The sequence below is a fragment of the Phascolarctos cinereus genome, unplaced genomic scaffold (genome assembly GCF_003287225.1).
Source record: "Phascolarctos cinereus isolate Bilbo 61053 unplaced genomic scaffold, phaCin_HiC Scaffold_4;HRSCAF=312, whole genome shotgun sequence".
Classification (NCBI taxonomy): domain Eukaryota; kingdom Metazoa; phylum Chordata; class Mammalia; order Diprotodontia; family Phascolarctidae; genus Phascolarctos; species Phascolarctos cinereus.
The window spans coordinates 677612633-677630642 of NW_027555847.1; the positions used below are offsets into that span (position 1 = coordinate 677612633).

Consider the following 18010-nt stretch of genomic DNA (forward strand, 5'->3'; position numbering starts at 1 on the left):
CACTATTTATTCGCCCAGTGGAAGCGTATTGTTCGGCACACTTTGAAGAGAAGGGGTCTGGGGGCTGGTCCAGCCCCTCCCACAAAGGAGAGAGCCAGTGTTCTCAGTGCGCCCTGGGTAGGACCGTACACATCCTGGGCAAAGACCAAACTCCCTCCTCGATCACCCCCCCAAATCAGGATTAGAGACCTAGAGGCCCAGAAACAGAGACTGGAAGAACTCATTCAATGCAGACCGTCTAGTCCATGGGTTCTTAACCTTAGGTCCACGAACATAGGAAAAATTACATCTTTATTTCGAAATAATGGATTTTCTTTGTAATTTTTTCTGCATTTAAAACCATTATTTGAGAAGGGTTTTGCAGGTCAGATCACCGCAGCAGGTTAAGAGCCCTCTCTAGTCCAAGCCCCTCAGTATCCTTTCGACACGTTTTCTGGGTGCCTTTACTTTTGACCTCCCTCACAAGAGTTAAGAAGACTGCTGAGGTTGACGGAATCTTCCATTGGAGACGGCCTCCGCCCTGCTGCTGAGGGAAGAGAGGCGTTTTTCGTCCCCTCATCTCCAGGAGCAGTACTGCTTTTGACTCTTTGGCCCTTAGCTTCCCGACACAGCTGCCTCATTCAGACTACTGTAGTCACTGCTTATATCATACTTTGATTGTTTTGTTGATTCCTTTGTTCAGATCATCCCATGCTTCTCCATTCCTGTCATTTCTGCAAATAATGTTCCATTCCAGCCACACAGTGAGCTGGGGAGGGGAGGGGGAAGGGAAGTGGTTATTAGAGCACTGTGCCCGGAGTCATGAAAACCCAGGTTTGAATTTGACCTCAGACACAGACTAGCTGTGCGGCCCTGGGCAAGTCTCTTCACTGCTGCCTCAGTTTCCTCAACTGTGAAATGGGGATACAACAGCTCCTACTTCGCAAGATTGTTGTGAGGATCTGATGAGATAATAATTGTAAAGCGCTTAGCACGGGGCCTATGATGATGGCGGTTTGTCCAGCCATCCCCCAGGCGCTCGGCATCCACTCCGTCGGGTCTTTTATGCACTACACCTTTGTTTCTGTCTTTGGCTTCCCTGGGGAATAAGTGCTGGAACAGGAGCATTCATTTTCCAGTGGGGGAAACTAAGGCCTGGAGAAAAGAGACTTGCCCATGGTTCCACAGGGATAAACTGGACTCGAATCGGTGCCTTTCACCTCCTAGTCTGGGCTTCTCCGTTTTGCCCCATCCTCCCTCCTGCCCCCCTGCAGTGCCGGGTAGTACATGTACAAGTCGTACACTGTAGAACTCAATCCTTTTTATTGTAAGTTGGTCAGAGGGACATCTGTGGCTGCAGCCAGGTACCCTCTAGCTCTGGCCCCATCCCAACACTGTGCAAAGGGTGGGGGCCAGGGTGCTGGTCCCAGATGTTTGTTCTGGGCAGGGGCAGGGGCTGAGACTCAGGCCTCACTTCTTCCCCTTGGCTCTCAGTAGCAGCTGCTGCTGCTGCTGCTTCTGCTGCCTCTGCTTCTGTTTCTGCTTCTGCTTCTGTTTCTGCTTCTGTTGCTTCTGCTTCTGCTTCTGCTGCTGCTGCTGCTGCTGCTGCTGCTGCTCCTGCTGCTGCTTCTTCCGCTTCTGCCGTTTCCTCTTCAGTTTCAAGGCCGCCCGCCTCTGCAATGTCTGCATCACACGCTCCTTGAACTGCTTATTCTTCTGCCGGATCTTGGCCAGCTCTGCCTTCCTCTTGGCCTCCAGGTCTGGGTCCTGCAGAGTCAGGTCACATGCCAGCTTGCTCCAATTCTGGCCCCGACCCGGACCCAGCCCCAACCCTAGCCCCTGGGCCTCACGGGTGCCTACCTTCCCTTCTAGGATCAACTGTTTCCTTTTATTGATCTCCTTCTTCTCATCAAAGTCTGTGGCCTCCAGTTTCTAGGGGGAGTTGAAGGAAACATTAGAAGGGCCAGGAGAGGGGCCAAGGAGACACCCTGGAGAATCATGAACTCCTCTATGTATCCTTGGAGTATATCGAGGCAGCATTAAAAGCACCAAAAGCCAGGGCTAGGAGAGACTTCAGAAAACATCTAGTCTCCATCTAATCTCATTTTATAAATGAAGAAATGGAGGCCCCACAGGTGCTATGCCAGGCCACCCAGCCAGTAAAGGGCAGGCCCAGGAGCTGAGCCTACCCAGGTGACCTGCTCACCACCAGGCCCCAGCAGAGGCCTCTTCACACCTGTCGAGGCAGCTCCGGAAGGGCTTCCCGCTCTGAGCAGAGGCAGAGTCAGCTCCCTCGAAGTCTTTCCAGCCCCACGAGGATGACGGGAGCTGCCCCAGCCCACCCGCCCCTCTCCTGCCAGGCTTCTGGGCACACTCACAATCTCACACTCTCTTCGGACCACATTGACCTGGGTGAGGATTTTGAGGACCTTGGCCTCCTCCACACTGAAGTCGTCCAACTTCTTCTCTGCAGGGGGCAGAGAACAAGGGGAGGGTCAGGGGCAGTGAGAGTGCTCAGCTGAGAAGCCCTGGCTCTTCCCAGGAGAAGGAAGCTGGAGCCCTCAGGGGTGTCAGACCCAAGCAGATACAGGGCATTTACTCACTGATCTCTTCCTCAATGGCATGTAGCAGGTGTATATCATACTGAGTCACGAGTGTGATGGCGATGCCGTGACGCCCTGAGAGGAGGTCAAAAGGAGTCACCAAATGGGGACAGGTGGGCCCTTGTGCTCCCTGCCTTTCCCAGCCCAGGAATCCAAGGGGCTTTTTTCTCTCCCCTTCTGGCACCTGCAGGGCTCTCTAGGTTTGTTGGGGGCCACTGCTCACCCTGGCCCGAGGCCCTTTTGTACAGTAGACAGAGGCCTGGCTGGCTGGGGCTGAGGGATTCCAAAGAGATCCAGCCCCACACACCCCACCCTGGGGTCTCCATCCTCAGACCCTGCTTTGCTCACCTGCTCGGGCAGTCCGCCCTACACGATGGATGTAGATCTTAGGGAGGCCTGGCGTATTATGGTTAATGACAACCTGCACTGTGGGAATATCCAAGCCTCTGGGAATGAGAACAGGGAAGGCCACAGCATGGCAAGAACCTTGTTATCACCAGAATAAATACCTCTTTTCTAAATCAACAGCCTCTTTTCGAACACTTTACTCCCTTTTCAAAGCACCTTTCTATCCAATAACTCATTTGATAACGGATAGAAGCCCCAATAACTCAACAGTTTTGTAAAGGAGGATTATCCCCATTTGATGGATGAATAAATTGAGGCCCAGAAAGAGGTGCTCACTTGGCCAAGGTCACAGGAGTTAGTGACTAGGTCAGTACTAGAAATCAAGGCCCCAAGTTCAAATCTGGTCTCAGACACTTGACACTTACTAGCTGTGTGACCTTGAGCAAGTCACTTAACCCCAATTGCCTCAGGGGAAAAAAAAAAATCAAGGCTCCACCTGGAGCTTTTTCCAACACCTTCCTACTGCCCCTGGACCAGGTCTCCCAACCCAGCTCTCCCTGGTGGCCTTGAGTGTCTGTGTGTTGGGAAGAGGCCAAGAAGGCAAGGCTGGAACCCTAGGCACACTGTTAGCCTGGGGGCTTTTCCCTCTTACCGGGATGCCACATCTGTTGCAATCAAGATCCGGTAAACACTAGACTTGAATTTGGCCAAAGCCGCAAAACGAGCTTTCTGTTAGGGAGAAAGAGATGCCTCATAGAGCCTTACTGCCCGTCTCTGGACCAGACTCCACCACCCACCAAGAGTGCGGTTTGAAAAGGGTTTGGGGAGAGCATCTTTCTGGCCCAGGCACATAGGCCCTGATGATAGGGAGCACAGTCTCCTAGGGCACCACGGGCCAGGAAGAAGTCGGGCCCAGAAGCACCAACAACTTGCCTGTTTCATCATGGAATGGAGAGCTACAGAAGGGAAGTTGAATTTCCTCAGCATCATGTTCAATACCTGACAGCTCCTTCAAGAGAAAAAAACAGCTTTCTGAAGGCACCCTGGAGTCTCAGTGACAGGGTCAACTGTTAAAGGACATGGTACAGTAAGGGGGGAAGAGCCAAAGCCCCACCTCTGCTCCTGCCTTGCCAATTCCCCATCACAGAAAGTGTTAGGCAGCCTTTTATCAGGAAGGCTGCACACAAAGCCATGGGGAGGTCAGGTGTGGCCTATACGACCTCCCCACTTACTTGCATGTGTTGGTGAAGATGATGATGGACCAGTCTTCATGTTCATCATGAAAGGTCTGGATCAGCTGGACAAGATAGGCATCCTTTACCTTCTCAGGCACCAGCAAGTAGCGCTGGTCCAGCTGCTCCACGGTGCGGACCCTGAGGGTGGTGAAGGGCAAGGCTGACGCTCAGGGGCCTGGCTCCCCTCTAGTGTGATGGAGCATAGGGAGGGCACTTGGAAAAGAAGCTGCTCTAGGAAGGCACAGGCTCCCTCATTCACCCAGATTCTCCTGGCCTAGGTGTGGACACCTTTTCCTGCCTCTATTACCGTCACACATCAGGGCTGGAGCCCAGAACCCAGTGTCCCGCCTCCCAGTCCACAATTCCTTCCATTTTACCACCCTCCCTCCTTTTCTTTCCAAGCAGGAGCTGAAGGGAGGTGAGAGAGAAGCAGTTACGACTAGGCCAGATCTGGTACATGGCCCTTCAGAGCAACTGAAAGGGGGAATCAGGCCAGGAAATAGGTGAGGAGCAGGTCCCTTTCAGCCTGGGGGCATTTCTTTACAGGGTGTGTCACTCACTCAGCCTGGGCCTCCCAGAAGAAGGGCTTATTAGAAGCGATTCCCCGAAGAACCTTTAACGTTTCAGTGAGGGTGGCGCTAAAGAGGAGTGTCTGTCGCCGGGCTGGTGCCGCATCAAAGATCACCTCCAAGTCTTGGGTGAAGTCGGTGCAGCCCTGTTCCAGCAGCCGGTCAGCCTCGTCCATCACCTGGCAACAGATGGGCTGTGATTACGGCAGCTCAACCTTCTACGGGGCCTTGGGGCTTGTGCAGGGTTTTCCTTGGAATAGGCCTATGTGGTTTTGGGAGATCATGGGCTCCACTGACAGAGCAGGAAGTACAGGGGCAGAGAGGTCCAGTGACCCAGCACATAAGGAGAAGAGCCAGGTTTGGTGTCTGGATCCCGAGACTCTCAACCCTCTTGGAGGCAGGAGGTCACCTAAGCCAGCTCCTGGGTCTGGTGGAAGGAGGGAAGGCCTGCCACAGAGACTCAGCAGAAAGGCTAAAAGGGCTGGAAAAAGATGAAAAGGGAACCCCAGGGGCTTGCAAAGGGAATGTGCATTGAGGTTGAGTTCCCCATCCTGGAGGTAATAGATGACAGTTTCTCAAAGGCCTGATGGGAAGCCCCTGTCTCATGACTAGAGACTCCCAGAGATCCCAGACTAGGAAGAGTGGGGAAGGTTGAGGGAGATAGGACTGGGCTCACCAGAAACCGGATCTTCTTGATGCTAAAGGTGCTGGAGCTTCGGAGGTGATCGGCCAAGCGGCCTGGTGTCGCGATGACTACGTGGGGCTTACGGGATAGTTCCAAAGCTTGGGCCACCATATCTGTAGATATCCGAAGAAGAAAGGGAAAGCAAGAAAGTAACTATCAGGACCCACAGAGGCCTCTTCCCCAAGGCAGTACTCTCTGTTATCATAACTTGAGAGTTTCTCAGGGAATAGCAGGGCCCAGGACTCACATACCCATTCCTCCAACGATGATACAGTCCTTCAGACCCAATGGCTTCCCAAGGACACGGAACTGCTCAGCAATTTGATAGGCCAGTTCCCTGTAAGACAGAACCCCACCACCACATTACACCTAAACAGTATTTTGGAAACTATAACTCTGTTATCTCATTTAATCCTGAAAATACTCTCTGAAGTCAATACTACAAATATTCTTATTTCTACTTTACAGATGAGGAAACTGAGGGCAAAGACTTTCTTTTTCATATTTGTATCCCTAGTCCTTAGCACAGTGCCTGGCACATAGTACACAGAAATTTAATAAATGTTTAGTGCCTGACTGACTGAAAGAGAATTAAATGACTTGTCCTTCATGGTCACACAGCTCGTGCCAAGGAAGAAAATAGGCTGAACCTAGATCTTCCTAATTCCAAGTCCATTATATCAACCACAGCCTCTCGTGTTTACTGGGTGCCAAGCCCATGAACATTTGCTTGAATCCTATTATGTGCACAAGCCTATCTTAAGTAACACAGAGTCACAGAGACAGAAGGACCCTAAGAGGGAATCCTCTCCACAACCTGCTCCACATATGATCCAAGAGTAACTTCCACCCGGTGCTCTTAGCCGTGCTCTCGGGAGCCAAGCAAAGTAAGTCCAGTCCTTGGTTCAGGGGCAGGCAACCACTTGAGGCCAGTTAGCATGTCTTCTCTTGTCCATGCTAAATCGGCTTCTTCAGCCAATCTGGACACGGCACGAACCAGAGATCCTTCTCCATCCTGGTCGCCCAGCACAAGAGCCTCAGCTTATTCACGTCCTTCCTACGACACAGCACCTCCCATGGGTCAGTTCACAATCCACTCAAACCCCAGTCCTTTCTCAGGTGAACTGCTATTCCCAATTTTGTAGCTGTGAGGTTGATTCTTTATTGTAAGTGTAGGAATCCACACTTATCATCCCTGTCAAATTTCATCTGATCAGCTTCTGCCTAATGATCTAGACTGTCAAGGTCTATGTGAAGCCACCCTCCAGCCCTATGTTCTCCTCAAATCTGAGAAGGACACTTTCTGTGCCTTTAGTAACCAAGAACACCTTAAGTAGCAGAGAGCCAAGAAAGGATCCTTGAGACACAGGATAAAGTTGCTTAAAGACCCCAAAGTACAAGATGTGGCATACCCCAGGCTTCCCCAGGTAAGCCTGGCTCTGCATGCACAGTGGAACCGAATACAAGGGACCTTAAAGATTACCTTCTCCAACCCCTCATTCTAGAGGCAGCAACTGACAGAGCACCAGAGAGTTGGTCGAAAATATGTAAGTGGTTAGAGGCAAAACTGGGTCTGTTATTCTACAGGAGAAAATTATTTTGTAGGTATACCTAAAATTAATACTATGATACAGAACACCTAAATGTCTATTATTTCTATTGATTTCATCCAGTTCTTCCAGGGTTCCACTGTTGAACATATATCTTACATAACGTGTGTGTGTGTGTGTGTGTGTATGTGTGTGTACATATATGCTTTTATACTTATTCATCCTAAGGGCAAAGAACTTTCCTATTTTATTTTTCTGATACTACTACTATTAATTATCACTAACATACAGTGCTTTCTGCATTTTATCCTGGTAGGGCAGAGTCTTTATCTTCAGATCAACAAGCTACATTTTCATTTTTCCTCTGGCCCTGTACTACCTTCAGCACAGAGGGGTCCTAGAGGAAGCACCCTGTACCCCACCATGTCACTTTTCTGGTGCTCTATCAGGCTGAAAAGATGAAACTTCACAGGTGTGTCAAAGTAAAGTCTGGGCTTAAAAAAAAGCAACTAGGCCCACAGAGAAGAGGGGACGCACGAGCAGACCACAACACACACGGAAAAGACCTGGAGGCGTGAGTGGGCATCAAGCTCAATGCAAGTCAACACTAGTGGTGGGCCACACATTTACATGGAAAAGGCACGTGATGACGAAAGTGAGGCAGTGCTACTTCAGGGTGCCTATCGCCAGGAGCTGTGGGGAGGTACTGCCGTTCAGGCCCCCTCTGGAGCGCCGTGCCCAGCTCTGGACACCGCATTTTAGGAAGGACACAGAGTCTGAGGATGATAAGGACCTCGTGCTAGACTGTGCCCCGCTGCCTAAGGAACTGGGGACGTTCATCCTACAAAAGAGGAGATGGGGAGGATACAAAGAACAATGATCGATAAATAATCAAAAGGCTGTCATGTAGAAGACCCTCAGCCTTGTTCGATGTGGCCTCGTGGGCACAGAACCAGGAGTGAGGGACAGATGTTTCACAGGCAGATGCGGGCTCCAGAGAAGGGAAAACTTCCTCTGAGAGTTGTTCAGAAGTGCAGGGAATGAACAGCCTCAGGAAGATGTGAGTTTCTGCAAAAACTGACCACCAACATGTCAGGGATATTGTCTGGACTAGACAGCCTCGGAGAACTTCTGCTCAAATGATGAGGTGCTGCCCAGTCTCCGAAGGCCTTTGTGGAGAGGCAGCCGGGACTCAGCCAGAGGCTAGCACGCTTTTCAGAGCTAACTAGACAACCTTCCCGCTCGCTGGCCCGAGTGTCCAGGTCAGAACCTTTTTACTAGGCTGGATTTCTGTGGTCCAGCTCAGCTCTGAGCAGCAAGACCAGGAAACCAAAGAAGAAAGACTGTCGGTATGTGCTTCAGACATGGAGGTCAACACTGTAAACAAATTAGAGGTGCATGGAAGAAACTGCCTGTCAGTTCTATGGACAGAAGAGTTCGTGACCAATAAAAAGACAAGAAAGGGTCATAGGAGACAAAATGGACAATTCGATAACACAAAATTTAAAAGTTTTTACACACACAAAAACAACTGCAACTAAAACTAGAGGAAGGAAATTGGGGGGAAATCTTTGCAGCAAATTCTCTGATTAAGATGTCATTTATAACATTAAAAGCCATTCCCCAATTGATAAATGGTCAAAGGATATGAACACATTTTCAAAGGAGAAAATCCAATCAATAAACATATATTTTAAAAAACCGCTTCAAATCACTAATAGAGAAATGCAGATGAAAACCAATCTGAAGTACTACTTCACACCCATGAGAATGCCAAAGTTGACAACAAAGAAAATTACAAATGCTGAAAGGACTATGGGAAAACAGGTACATTAAGGCACTGTCGGTGGAATTATGAACTGCTCCAGCCATTCTGGAAGGCAACTACGCCCAAAAAGCTACTAAATTGTGCGTACCCTTTGACCTAGCAATACCGTTAACTGGTTTGTTCCCTAGAGATCAAAGGAGGAAAATGATCCATATATACAGAAAGATTGATAGTAGCTCTTCTAGTGACAGCAAAGAACTAGAAAGTGAATGGGTGCTCATCAAATGGAGGATCAACAAGCTATGGTGTGTGAATGTGATTCTGTAAAGAAATGATGAAGGGAATGCAATGGTTTCAGAGAAATCTAGGAAAACTTATTATGAAGAGATGCAAAGTAAAGTGAGCAGAGCCAAGAGAACCACTCATCTTAGGACATTCGCAGGTTGGCCCTTGATAATTAAGTGGGAATTCTTGGAGACTGGCAGCCTACCGTGGAAATCACAGATGAAACGTGTAGAGAAAATTTTCAAAAAATTTATTGTCATTAATTGCTATTCATCATTCATTAATATTAGTCATCTATTTTATTATTTACCACTACGAGTATACACACGTAAATTTATTATAAACAGTTAAACTTTGTTAAAAGTTTCAGTTGTGCTAAAAGAACTATGGGCTACGCATATGCACTCTCTTTGGGAATGCCCCCTCTTTGTCCCTCTACCATGCAGACTCAAGTCAGTGACTTTCTCCCATACTTTTCCTTGCTTTTTGATGGAGAAGGAAATCCACGAAGCAGTGACATCAGCGGCTAAGAAGACTCTGCATAGTGTGCAAGATACTAATCTCTCTCAAATAGAAAGTAAAAGATTTTTGTTGGTGCAGTGCATTGTTTTACTTGTTTTGTGTGTTCAATAAATGATCAGAATTATTGAAAATAAAGGTTTGGGAGGACGCCTGGAGTTATTCAGGGTTTTTCACTTTCACAGGGTCCTGTCCCCCCAACCCCAGTGAATGTCAAGGGATGACTGTACAATAATATATCATAAGGACCAAAAACACAGTGACCAACTAGTGCTCCCGAGGGCCTGTAACAAAACACGCCGCCCACTGCCTGACAGAGAGCTGACAGACCGGAGGACAGACTGAAGCAGATTTTTTTTTTGATATGGCCAGTGGGGGATTTGTTTTGCTTGATTGTATATGTTCGTAATGAGTTCTGGTTTTCTTCCATTCTTAATGGGGAGGAGGGTAGATGAGAAGGAGCTAAAATTAAATCAAATTTAAGAAAAAAAAAAGTAGTACTGAGAGCTTACATTAATATAATGCCTCATGACTGCAAAACCTTTTCATGAATATTATTTCATGTGATCTCAAAACAACCCTTCCAAGCCAGGTAGTATAAGTGTCATTATTTCCATTTTACAAATAAGGAAGCTAGTTTTCCCTTTCCTCAGGCTCCATTTCATCTGTCTGGTAACACTTTTAAACTCCCACAATCCCCTTTGCCTTCTTCTAGACTTCCAGATAAGGTTGTCTATACCCAAGGGCTCACTTTTTCATGACCCTCTTCCTTCAGCCCCTGGCTGTCGAGGTCCTATCCCTCACCCTCTCCTGAAACGGCTTTCTCAAAAATTCCCAATGAGCTCCTCATCACCAAATACGGGGGCCTTTTTTCAGTCTTCATTCTACAGGACTTCTTTGCAGCCTCCCCCTTCTGCTGGATGCTCTTTATTTCACTGGTTTCAGAGACACAGGTTTCCTCTCCCTCCTTATCTTCTTCCTGATTCCTTAACGTGAGTCTCCCCAGGGATCAGCCCTTGGGCCTCTTCTTCTTAACTCCCTCCTTCGGCAATCTCATTAGTCCTTGTGGTTTCAAATGTCAGACCTGCATCTCCACCTAGATGTCTCACCATTCACTTCGGGCTCCACATGACCCAAACCAGGCTCACTATCTTTCCCCTTATTTGTTGTTTCAGTCATGTCCAACTCTTCATGACTCCATTTGGGGTTTTCTTGGCAGAGATACTGGAGTGGTTTGCCATTTCCTTCTCCAGCTCATTTTACAGTTGAGAAAACAGAGGCAATAGGGTGAAGTGACTTGCCCAGGGTCACACAGCTATTAAGTGTCAGAGACTGGATTTAAACTCTGGTCTTCCTGACTCCGGCTACTCTCTATCCCCTTATAGTTATGTCCAGCCCTCATCATCCTTGACCTTTCTTTAGCTTTGGATATTGCTGACCCTCTCCTTCCAGATATCCTCCTCTTGGCATTCATGACACTGCTACCTCATGGCTCTCCTAGTGCTATCTGACCACTCTCTAATCTCCTTCCTTTGTCACTCATCCTCTTCTAGCCAGCTAAATCTCTACTCCTCTCTTCTCTTTTTTCTCTGTCTTTCTGCTGATCTCTGACGTTCCCATGGGTTAAGTTATCCTCAGCTCTACAAAGATGACTCCCAAGTCTATATAGCTAGCTCTAATCTCTCCCCTCAACACCACAGTACTTCTTCAACTATCTGGTGTACAGCTCCATATGGATGGTCCTTCCTATATCTCAAGTTCAACAGGTACAAAACGGAAAACCTCTCTCCATTTCTGCCCCTGTGCCTCACCAAAACCAGTCCCAACCTCCCAACTTGCCTATTTCTGCTGATCCCACTATCCATCCAGTCACCCAGGCCTGAGACCTGAGTGACTCTTCCCTATCTCTCACATACCCTATATCTAAGCACTTACAGAGCAAGTCCTTTGAATTCTATCTTCATGATGGTTTTCATCCATTTCTTTCTCTCCATTAATACTACCACCACCTCCTATCCCTCTAGAATGGAAGCCACCGAAGGCAGGAACTGGGATATTTTTCATCTTTGTATCTCAAACACCTAACACAGTAGTGCTTTGCACATAGAAAATACTACTTGTTAGTTGAATGAATGACTCTTAATAGGTTAGAACAATCAGCAAATCTAATAAAATGAAATAGAAAAGAGATAATTGTCAAGGCCTACAATTGGGCTCAAAAATTCAGCTGTGCAAAAAGATGGGGAGATGTGGCTAGGCTACATTTTTCATGTAAAAGATTTAGAGGTTTTAGTGTTCTGCAAGCTCAATGTAATTCAACAGTGTGACATGACAGTGAAAAAGCTAATGCTATCTTGGGCTGTATAAAAGAGAGGAATAGCATCCAGCATGAGGAAGGGGACAGTCTTCTTGTAACTACCTGGGTAAGACTACATCTAAGATACTGTGTCCTGTTTTGGTCACCACGTTAAGGACGCTGACAAACCAGAGCACATGTGAACTGATGTGATCAAGATGGTCAGCACACTGGACGCTTGGCCACACAAGTATCAGTTAAAGGAAGTGGGATGGAGAAGGGAAGATTAAAGAAGAGGAGATCAATGTTTATCTGAAAGGTTGTGACGTGTGTCTTTTGCTTTTCTTTGTATCCCCAGTGCTGCCTGGCACATAGTAGGCACTTAACAAATGCTTATTGACTGACTGACTGATGTAGAAGAACTGGATTTACTCTGTTTAATCTGAGGTACAATGGATGGAAACTGCAAAGAGACAGATTAGATGGGATGTAAGGAAAGCATTGCTAGCAAGGTATGTTGTCCAAATGTGGAACGGGCTGCCCTAAACAGTTCCCTGTCACTGGAAGGCTTCAAACAGAGATCTGATAATGATTTTTCAGATGCTGCAGTGGAGATCCCTGCTGAGGAACAGGTTGGACTAGATGCCCTCTGAGGGCTCTGCCAACTCTGTGAGTCTGTGAGAGGTGTGGTGCTACCACGAGAGGGCATCTAGTCCCCCATATTTTTACTCACAGAGTTTCTCTCTCCCTCACCTCTGATATACCAAGGCCTGTGGATTCCACCTGTGTATCACCATTCATAGCTGTCCTCTCTGTGAATCCCTCACAAGACGTCCTCATTACCGTAGGCCTAGACACAAAAGCTTCCTTAGATCCTCCTGCCTCCACTTCAGCTACTTTATACACAGGGTGTCCCAAAAGCCTCTGCTCGGCTTTTAAGCTACTAAAGCTATACTAAGCCTTTTGGGACACCCTATATTTCTTATCCATAAATCTGGTTATGTCCCTACTCTGCTCACAAATATTCAGTGGCTTTCTATTGCCCACTAAAATTCAAACTTCTCTGCCTGGGACTCAATTCCAACGCTTTCTTCCCCCATCAGAAAGCAGGCTACCAAACAGAATAAGTAAGTTCCTTGTGGACAGGGACTGTTTTTGCTTTTTCACTTTGTATCTCCAGTACTTAGCACCACGGCTGATGCACAGTAAGTGCTTAGTAAATGCTCTTGACTCCCTATAGGATATTTTGAAAAGAATGTCACACGAGTATCTCAAACTTGACATGTCCAAAACAGAATCTTTTCTCTCTTCTGAACTTGCCTATTTCTATCAAGAGCATCCCAGTCCTTCCAGTCAATGAGGTTTGCAATGTCTGAGTTCTCTTTAACTCCTTATGATCCATTTAATCCATACCCAATCAACCTAATCAACAAGTCTGTCCAGCTGACCCCCACGATGCCTCCCATGCCAATGCTCTGGTTCAGGCTCCCCTTACTTCCACCTCTTCCTAATGCACAATTCTGACCATGGCATTCTCATGATTCATAATCCAAATGGCCTCTCAGGACCTCTAGATCAAAACAGACTCCTCTGTTTTTGCAGTGAAGGCCCTTCATACCTTGGTCTCCAACTACCTTTCTCATCTGAAGACAGATCATTCCACTGCAGACATTCTGCAGTTTACCCAAACTGGCTTTCCCATCATTCCTCGAATATACGACTCCTCTCTCTCTATGCCTGTGCACAGGTAGTCTCCCACATCTGGAATGTACACCTTTGCCACTACTGAATTTCCTTCAAAACTCAGCTCAAGGGCTATCGCCTACACGAAGCCTTTCCTGATCCTGGCTGCTGTTCATGCCTTTCCTCCTCCGAGAGCAATGAAAAAATTTAACCTGCTTGTATTCTGTGTCTACTGATTGATTGGCCTATGGTTTCCCCATTCCTCATTCTCGTAGACTGTGAGCTCTCTGAGGGCAGGGAATGTTTAATTTTTGTCTTTCTAACCTCTATGCCTAGACCATATGGAAAGGGCTTACTAAATGTTTATCTATCGATAGACTGGTATCAATGCACGAATAAATATAAATTAAACATCACCCAAATGAACCTGCTCTCCAAAGTTACCAACAGTCTCTTCTTCGCCAAACGTGATGATCTGTTCACAGACCTCGTCCTTCCCGACCCGTCTGCTGTGTCTATTCTCCTGGAGATTCTCTCTTGGTCTTCCTCACACTTGCTCACCACTCTTCTGTCTCCTTAGGGGGCTCCTCATCCACCTCACTCCCCTAACTGTGGGTGTTTCCTAAGATTCTGTCACAGGAAAACAGATTTAATGCTGAAAAGGACCTCAGAAGCTATCCAGTCCAACCTTCTCAATTAACAGATGAAGAAACTGAGACTCACGGAGGTTAAGTGACTTGCCCACTGCCATGAATGCAATGAACAGGAGGGGTGGGATTTGAAACCGGTTTAGACCCATTCTCTACTCTCAGCAGTTAGGTGATGCTGGGCTTGGAATCAGCGAGTTCAATTCAGCCTCACATGTGTCACAGCAGCGCGTCCTTGGACAAGTCATTGAACCTCTGCTTGCTTCAGTTTTCTCAACAGTAAAATGGAGATAATAACAGTACCTACTTTCCCTCTCAATCAACTGCAGTAGCTTCCTATTGCTTTTAGAATAAAACAAATGCTTCTCTTTTTTAAAGCCACTCTTTAAATATCTTAAAGCCCTTCACAATCTTGTCCCAACCAATCTTGCCAGCCTCATTAGGCGTGACTCCCTCTCCTAAACTCCATGGTATAGCCAAACTAGCCTTCCCTCTGCTGGTCCCACGTGAAACTCGATCTTGGCTCCTTCGCATTAGCTGTCAGAAATGCACTCTCCCTGTGACTCCACTTCACAGAAGCCTTCTCTTCCTTCAAGACAGTTCAAGCACCCCCTTCTACACAACAGCTTTCCTAATCTCCACCACTGGCAGTGCCCTCCCTGCCAAACTACTTGGTAAAGAATAACTCTGTCTCTATTTTCTTTTATGCTGTCTCCCCTGCTCTTTTCTGAAGTAGAGATTATTTTAACCATGGTACTTTTTATCCCTAGCACAGCACTTGGCACGTAGCAGGCATTTAATAAATGTTTAGTTGTTTTTCAGTTCTGTCTGACTCTCTGTGACCCCATTTGAGATTTTCTTGGCGGAGATACTGGAGCGGTTTGCCATTTCCTTCTCCAGCTCATTTTACAGATGAGGAAACTGAGGCAAACAGGGTCAAGTGACTTGCCCAAGGTCACACAGCCAGTAGGTGTCTGAGGCTGGATGTGAACTCAGGAGAGAGTCTTAATGACTCTAGGCCTGGCATTCTATCCACCTAGCTGCCCCACTTAGTAAACAAATATTTATTAACTAATTAATACATAACATAACACTAACTTCCTCCAAGAGGGAGAGTCCTAATAATGGAGGGAAGGGAAAGGCCTTGTTTAGGAGGTGATGCCTGAGATATGTTTCGAGAGGATCTGGGGATTTTGTGAGGAGGAAGGGAGGGCGTATATTCTAGAAAAGAAGAACCACTTGTGTAAAAGAACAGAGATTTGTAGAGAAGCAGCCAAGAGGCCAGTCTGAGTAAAGCAGAGAGCAGATGAAGGAGGCTGCCTTCCTCAATCTGGCACCTACCACCCTAATTCTCTAGTCCTATCTCAACTTACTCCCCTCAATGAAGCCTCTGCTCGAACCAAAATGAACAACTCTTTGCCCTCCAAATACACACCACGGTTTCAAACCTCCCTGTCTTTGCTTAAGTTGTTTCCTACTTCCACAATGCCCATTCTCGCTTTGCCTACTGAATTCTTACCTATCCTTTAAAGCTCAACTCAAATACCACATCCTCCAGGAAGCTGCTCCTGATCCCCATTCTATCCAACTCTTAACAACCTGGCACCCATCAGAACTCACAAAGCTCAATCATTATGTACTGTGTATTATAATTATCTGCGTACATGTCTTCTTCCCTCAGCTAGACTACGAAATCCAGTCAGTAGATACACATCTATAAAGTGCCTACTCTGTGCCAGGCACAAGCACAAGAGGTACAAAGACAGACAAAAAACAGTCTTTGCCCTGAAGGAGCTCACAGTCTAACGGTGGACGCAACATGCCAACAACAATGTACAAACAGAATACAGACTGGATAGAATGAGGGAGGGCATTAGAGCAGAGATAATCTCATGCTACATCTCCTCCAGTCCTAGAAGAGCGCAAATGTTTGCTGCATTGTATAGCTCTACTGTAGGATGGCTAGGTAGTACAGTGGATAGAGAGCACTGGGCACGGAATCTGGAGGATCTGAATTCAAATCCAGCCTCAAACAGTTACTGACTGTGTGACCCTGACCAAGTCACTTAACCTTGCTTGCTTCAGTTTCCTCCTCTGTAAAATGAGCTGGAGAAGGAAGCGGCAAACCACTCCAGTATCTTTGCTGAGAAAACCCTAAATGGAGTCATGGAGAGTCAGACGCTCCTGAAACAAGCGAACAAACAACTGTCGTCTGACATCAGAAAGCAAGAAAGGGGTGGATCTGGGTCTGGATCCTCTTTCTTCAAGGCTTTCCCCTTGCACTGTGCATGATGCCCTTTTGCTGTAATCGATTTCAATTTGCAGTAAACGTTATCTCACTGGAAAGGAGAACCTGGCCATACCTGGTGGGCGTGATCACAAGACAGAAAATGCCAAAGGGGTCTTCAGACAACTTCTGCAGAATGGGCAGAACAAAAGCAGCGGTCTTACCACTGCCTGTCTTGGCACATCCCATGCAGTCTCGACCTAAGACAACAACAACAAAAATAATCATAATCTTTTGCTCATAAAGTACTTTACCAAGTGATTTTAAATACCTTTTCTAATCTTGTCCCTGTGAGGTAGTGCCAATATTATTCGCCCCACCTTCCAGAAGGGAAATAACTTTTCCAGAGCACCCCAGTAAGTCCACAGCACAGGCAAACATCCAACAGGGCAGAATCCAGGTGGGTCTCCTGATTCTCACTCCAGGACTCTTTTCGCTGGACCAGCTGCTGCCTCAGATAGGAGGAGCCTGGAGAAATTTAAAGCCCATGAGGGAAGAGGGGAGGGAATCCGGAGGGACACTTTCTAGAGGGGCAAAAGGAGGGAAAGGACCAGGCACGAGGAAGAATCCACAGGATACCTAGAAAGATGAAAGGCAAGGACTCTGAGGACAAAGGAGACAGCAGGGAATGAGGAAGGGAACTGAGGGGGATGGGAAGGGGAGCTGAAGAACTGAGGTCTTAAATGAGATCACTTAGGAAAAAAGTGCTATATAAACGTCAGAGATTATTATCATACGGAGCAGGGTGGATGCCATGCTGGGGGATGAGGGAGGGAGAGGATGAAGGCTGAGGCAAGTTGGAGGTTGAAGAAATTGGGGAATGAAAGGGAGGGAGGGGAGGTGATGAAAGAATGAGGGGCTATCAATTCACACGACGTCATGGGGTGGGGGAGGGGAGAGAAAATTTGGAACTCAAAATCTGATGGATGATTGAAATGTGGAAAACTAAAAATAAATAAAAAAACACATACACACACACACATATATATTTTTTAAAAAGGAATGAGTGGCTGAGAAAGATGGAGGGGGATGGTAATGAGGCCCAGAGAATGCCGACACAGCGATGGTAACGGGTAAAAGGCTATCGCCCTTTAAGATTTGCAAAGAGCTAGACGTATAGTATCTCATTTTATCCTTCCAACACCCCCAAGAGTAAGTGCTGTTATCATCGACATTTTACAGATGAGGAAACTGAGGCAGAGAAGTAAAGCGACTTGCTCAGAGAGACATTCGCTTCACAGTGGCGTGTGGAGGCGGGATTTGAACCCAGGCCTTCTCATCTACCACCAAGGGGGGGGAGGGGAGACGAGGCCGCTCACCCTCCAGAATGGCAGGGATGCAGTTCTGCTGCACAGGCGTGGGATGCTTCAGGCCCAGCTGTTTACACTGCGCCACGAGCCACGACGCCAGCCCCCAGCTCGGCGAAGGCGGCCATGGCTCCTCCGCCGCCGCTGCCGCTGCTGCAGCCTCCTCCCTCCTCCTCCTCCACCACAGCCGCAGCCCCCGCCGGCTCCTGACGAGAACCAAAGCCTCCCCCGAGAAGCTCCTCCCGCACC

At 47.4% G+C, this 18010-nt stretch overlaps 1 protein-coding gene across 1 annotated transcript; it reads right to left on the minus strand.

Moving 5' to 3' along the window:
• Positions 1-1280: 1280 nt before the first annotated feature.
• DDX49 (DEAD-box helicase 49) lies at positions 1281-17982 on the minus strand. Its single transcript, XM_021008847.2, is given in 14 exon segments — positions 1281-1746; positions 1840-1911; positions 2358-2446; positions 2583-2657; positions 2931-3028; positions 3583-3659; positions 3864-3939; positions 4163-4303; positions 4726-4913; positions 5411-5532; positions 5671-5756; positions 16531-16654; positions 17774-17867; positions 17869-17982. Coding segments are annotated over 14 exon segments (1560 nt in total). The 5' UTR covers positions 17890-17982; the 3' UTR covers positions 1281-1449.
• Positions 17983-18010: the final 28 nt, after the last annotated feature.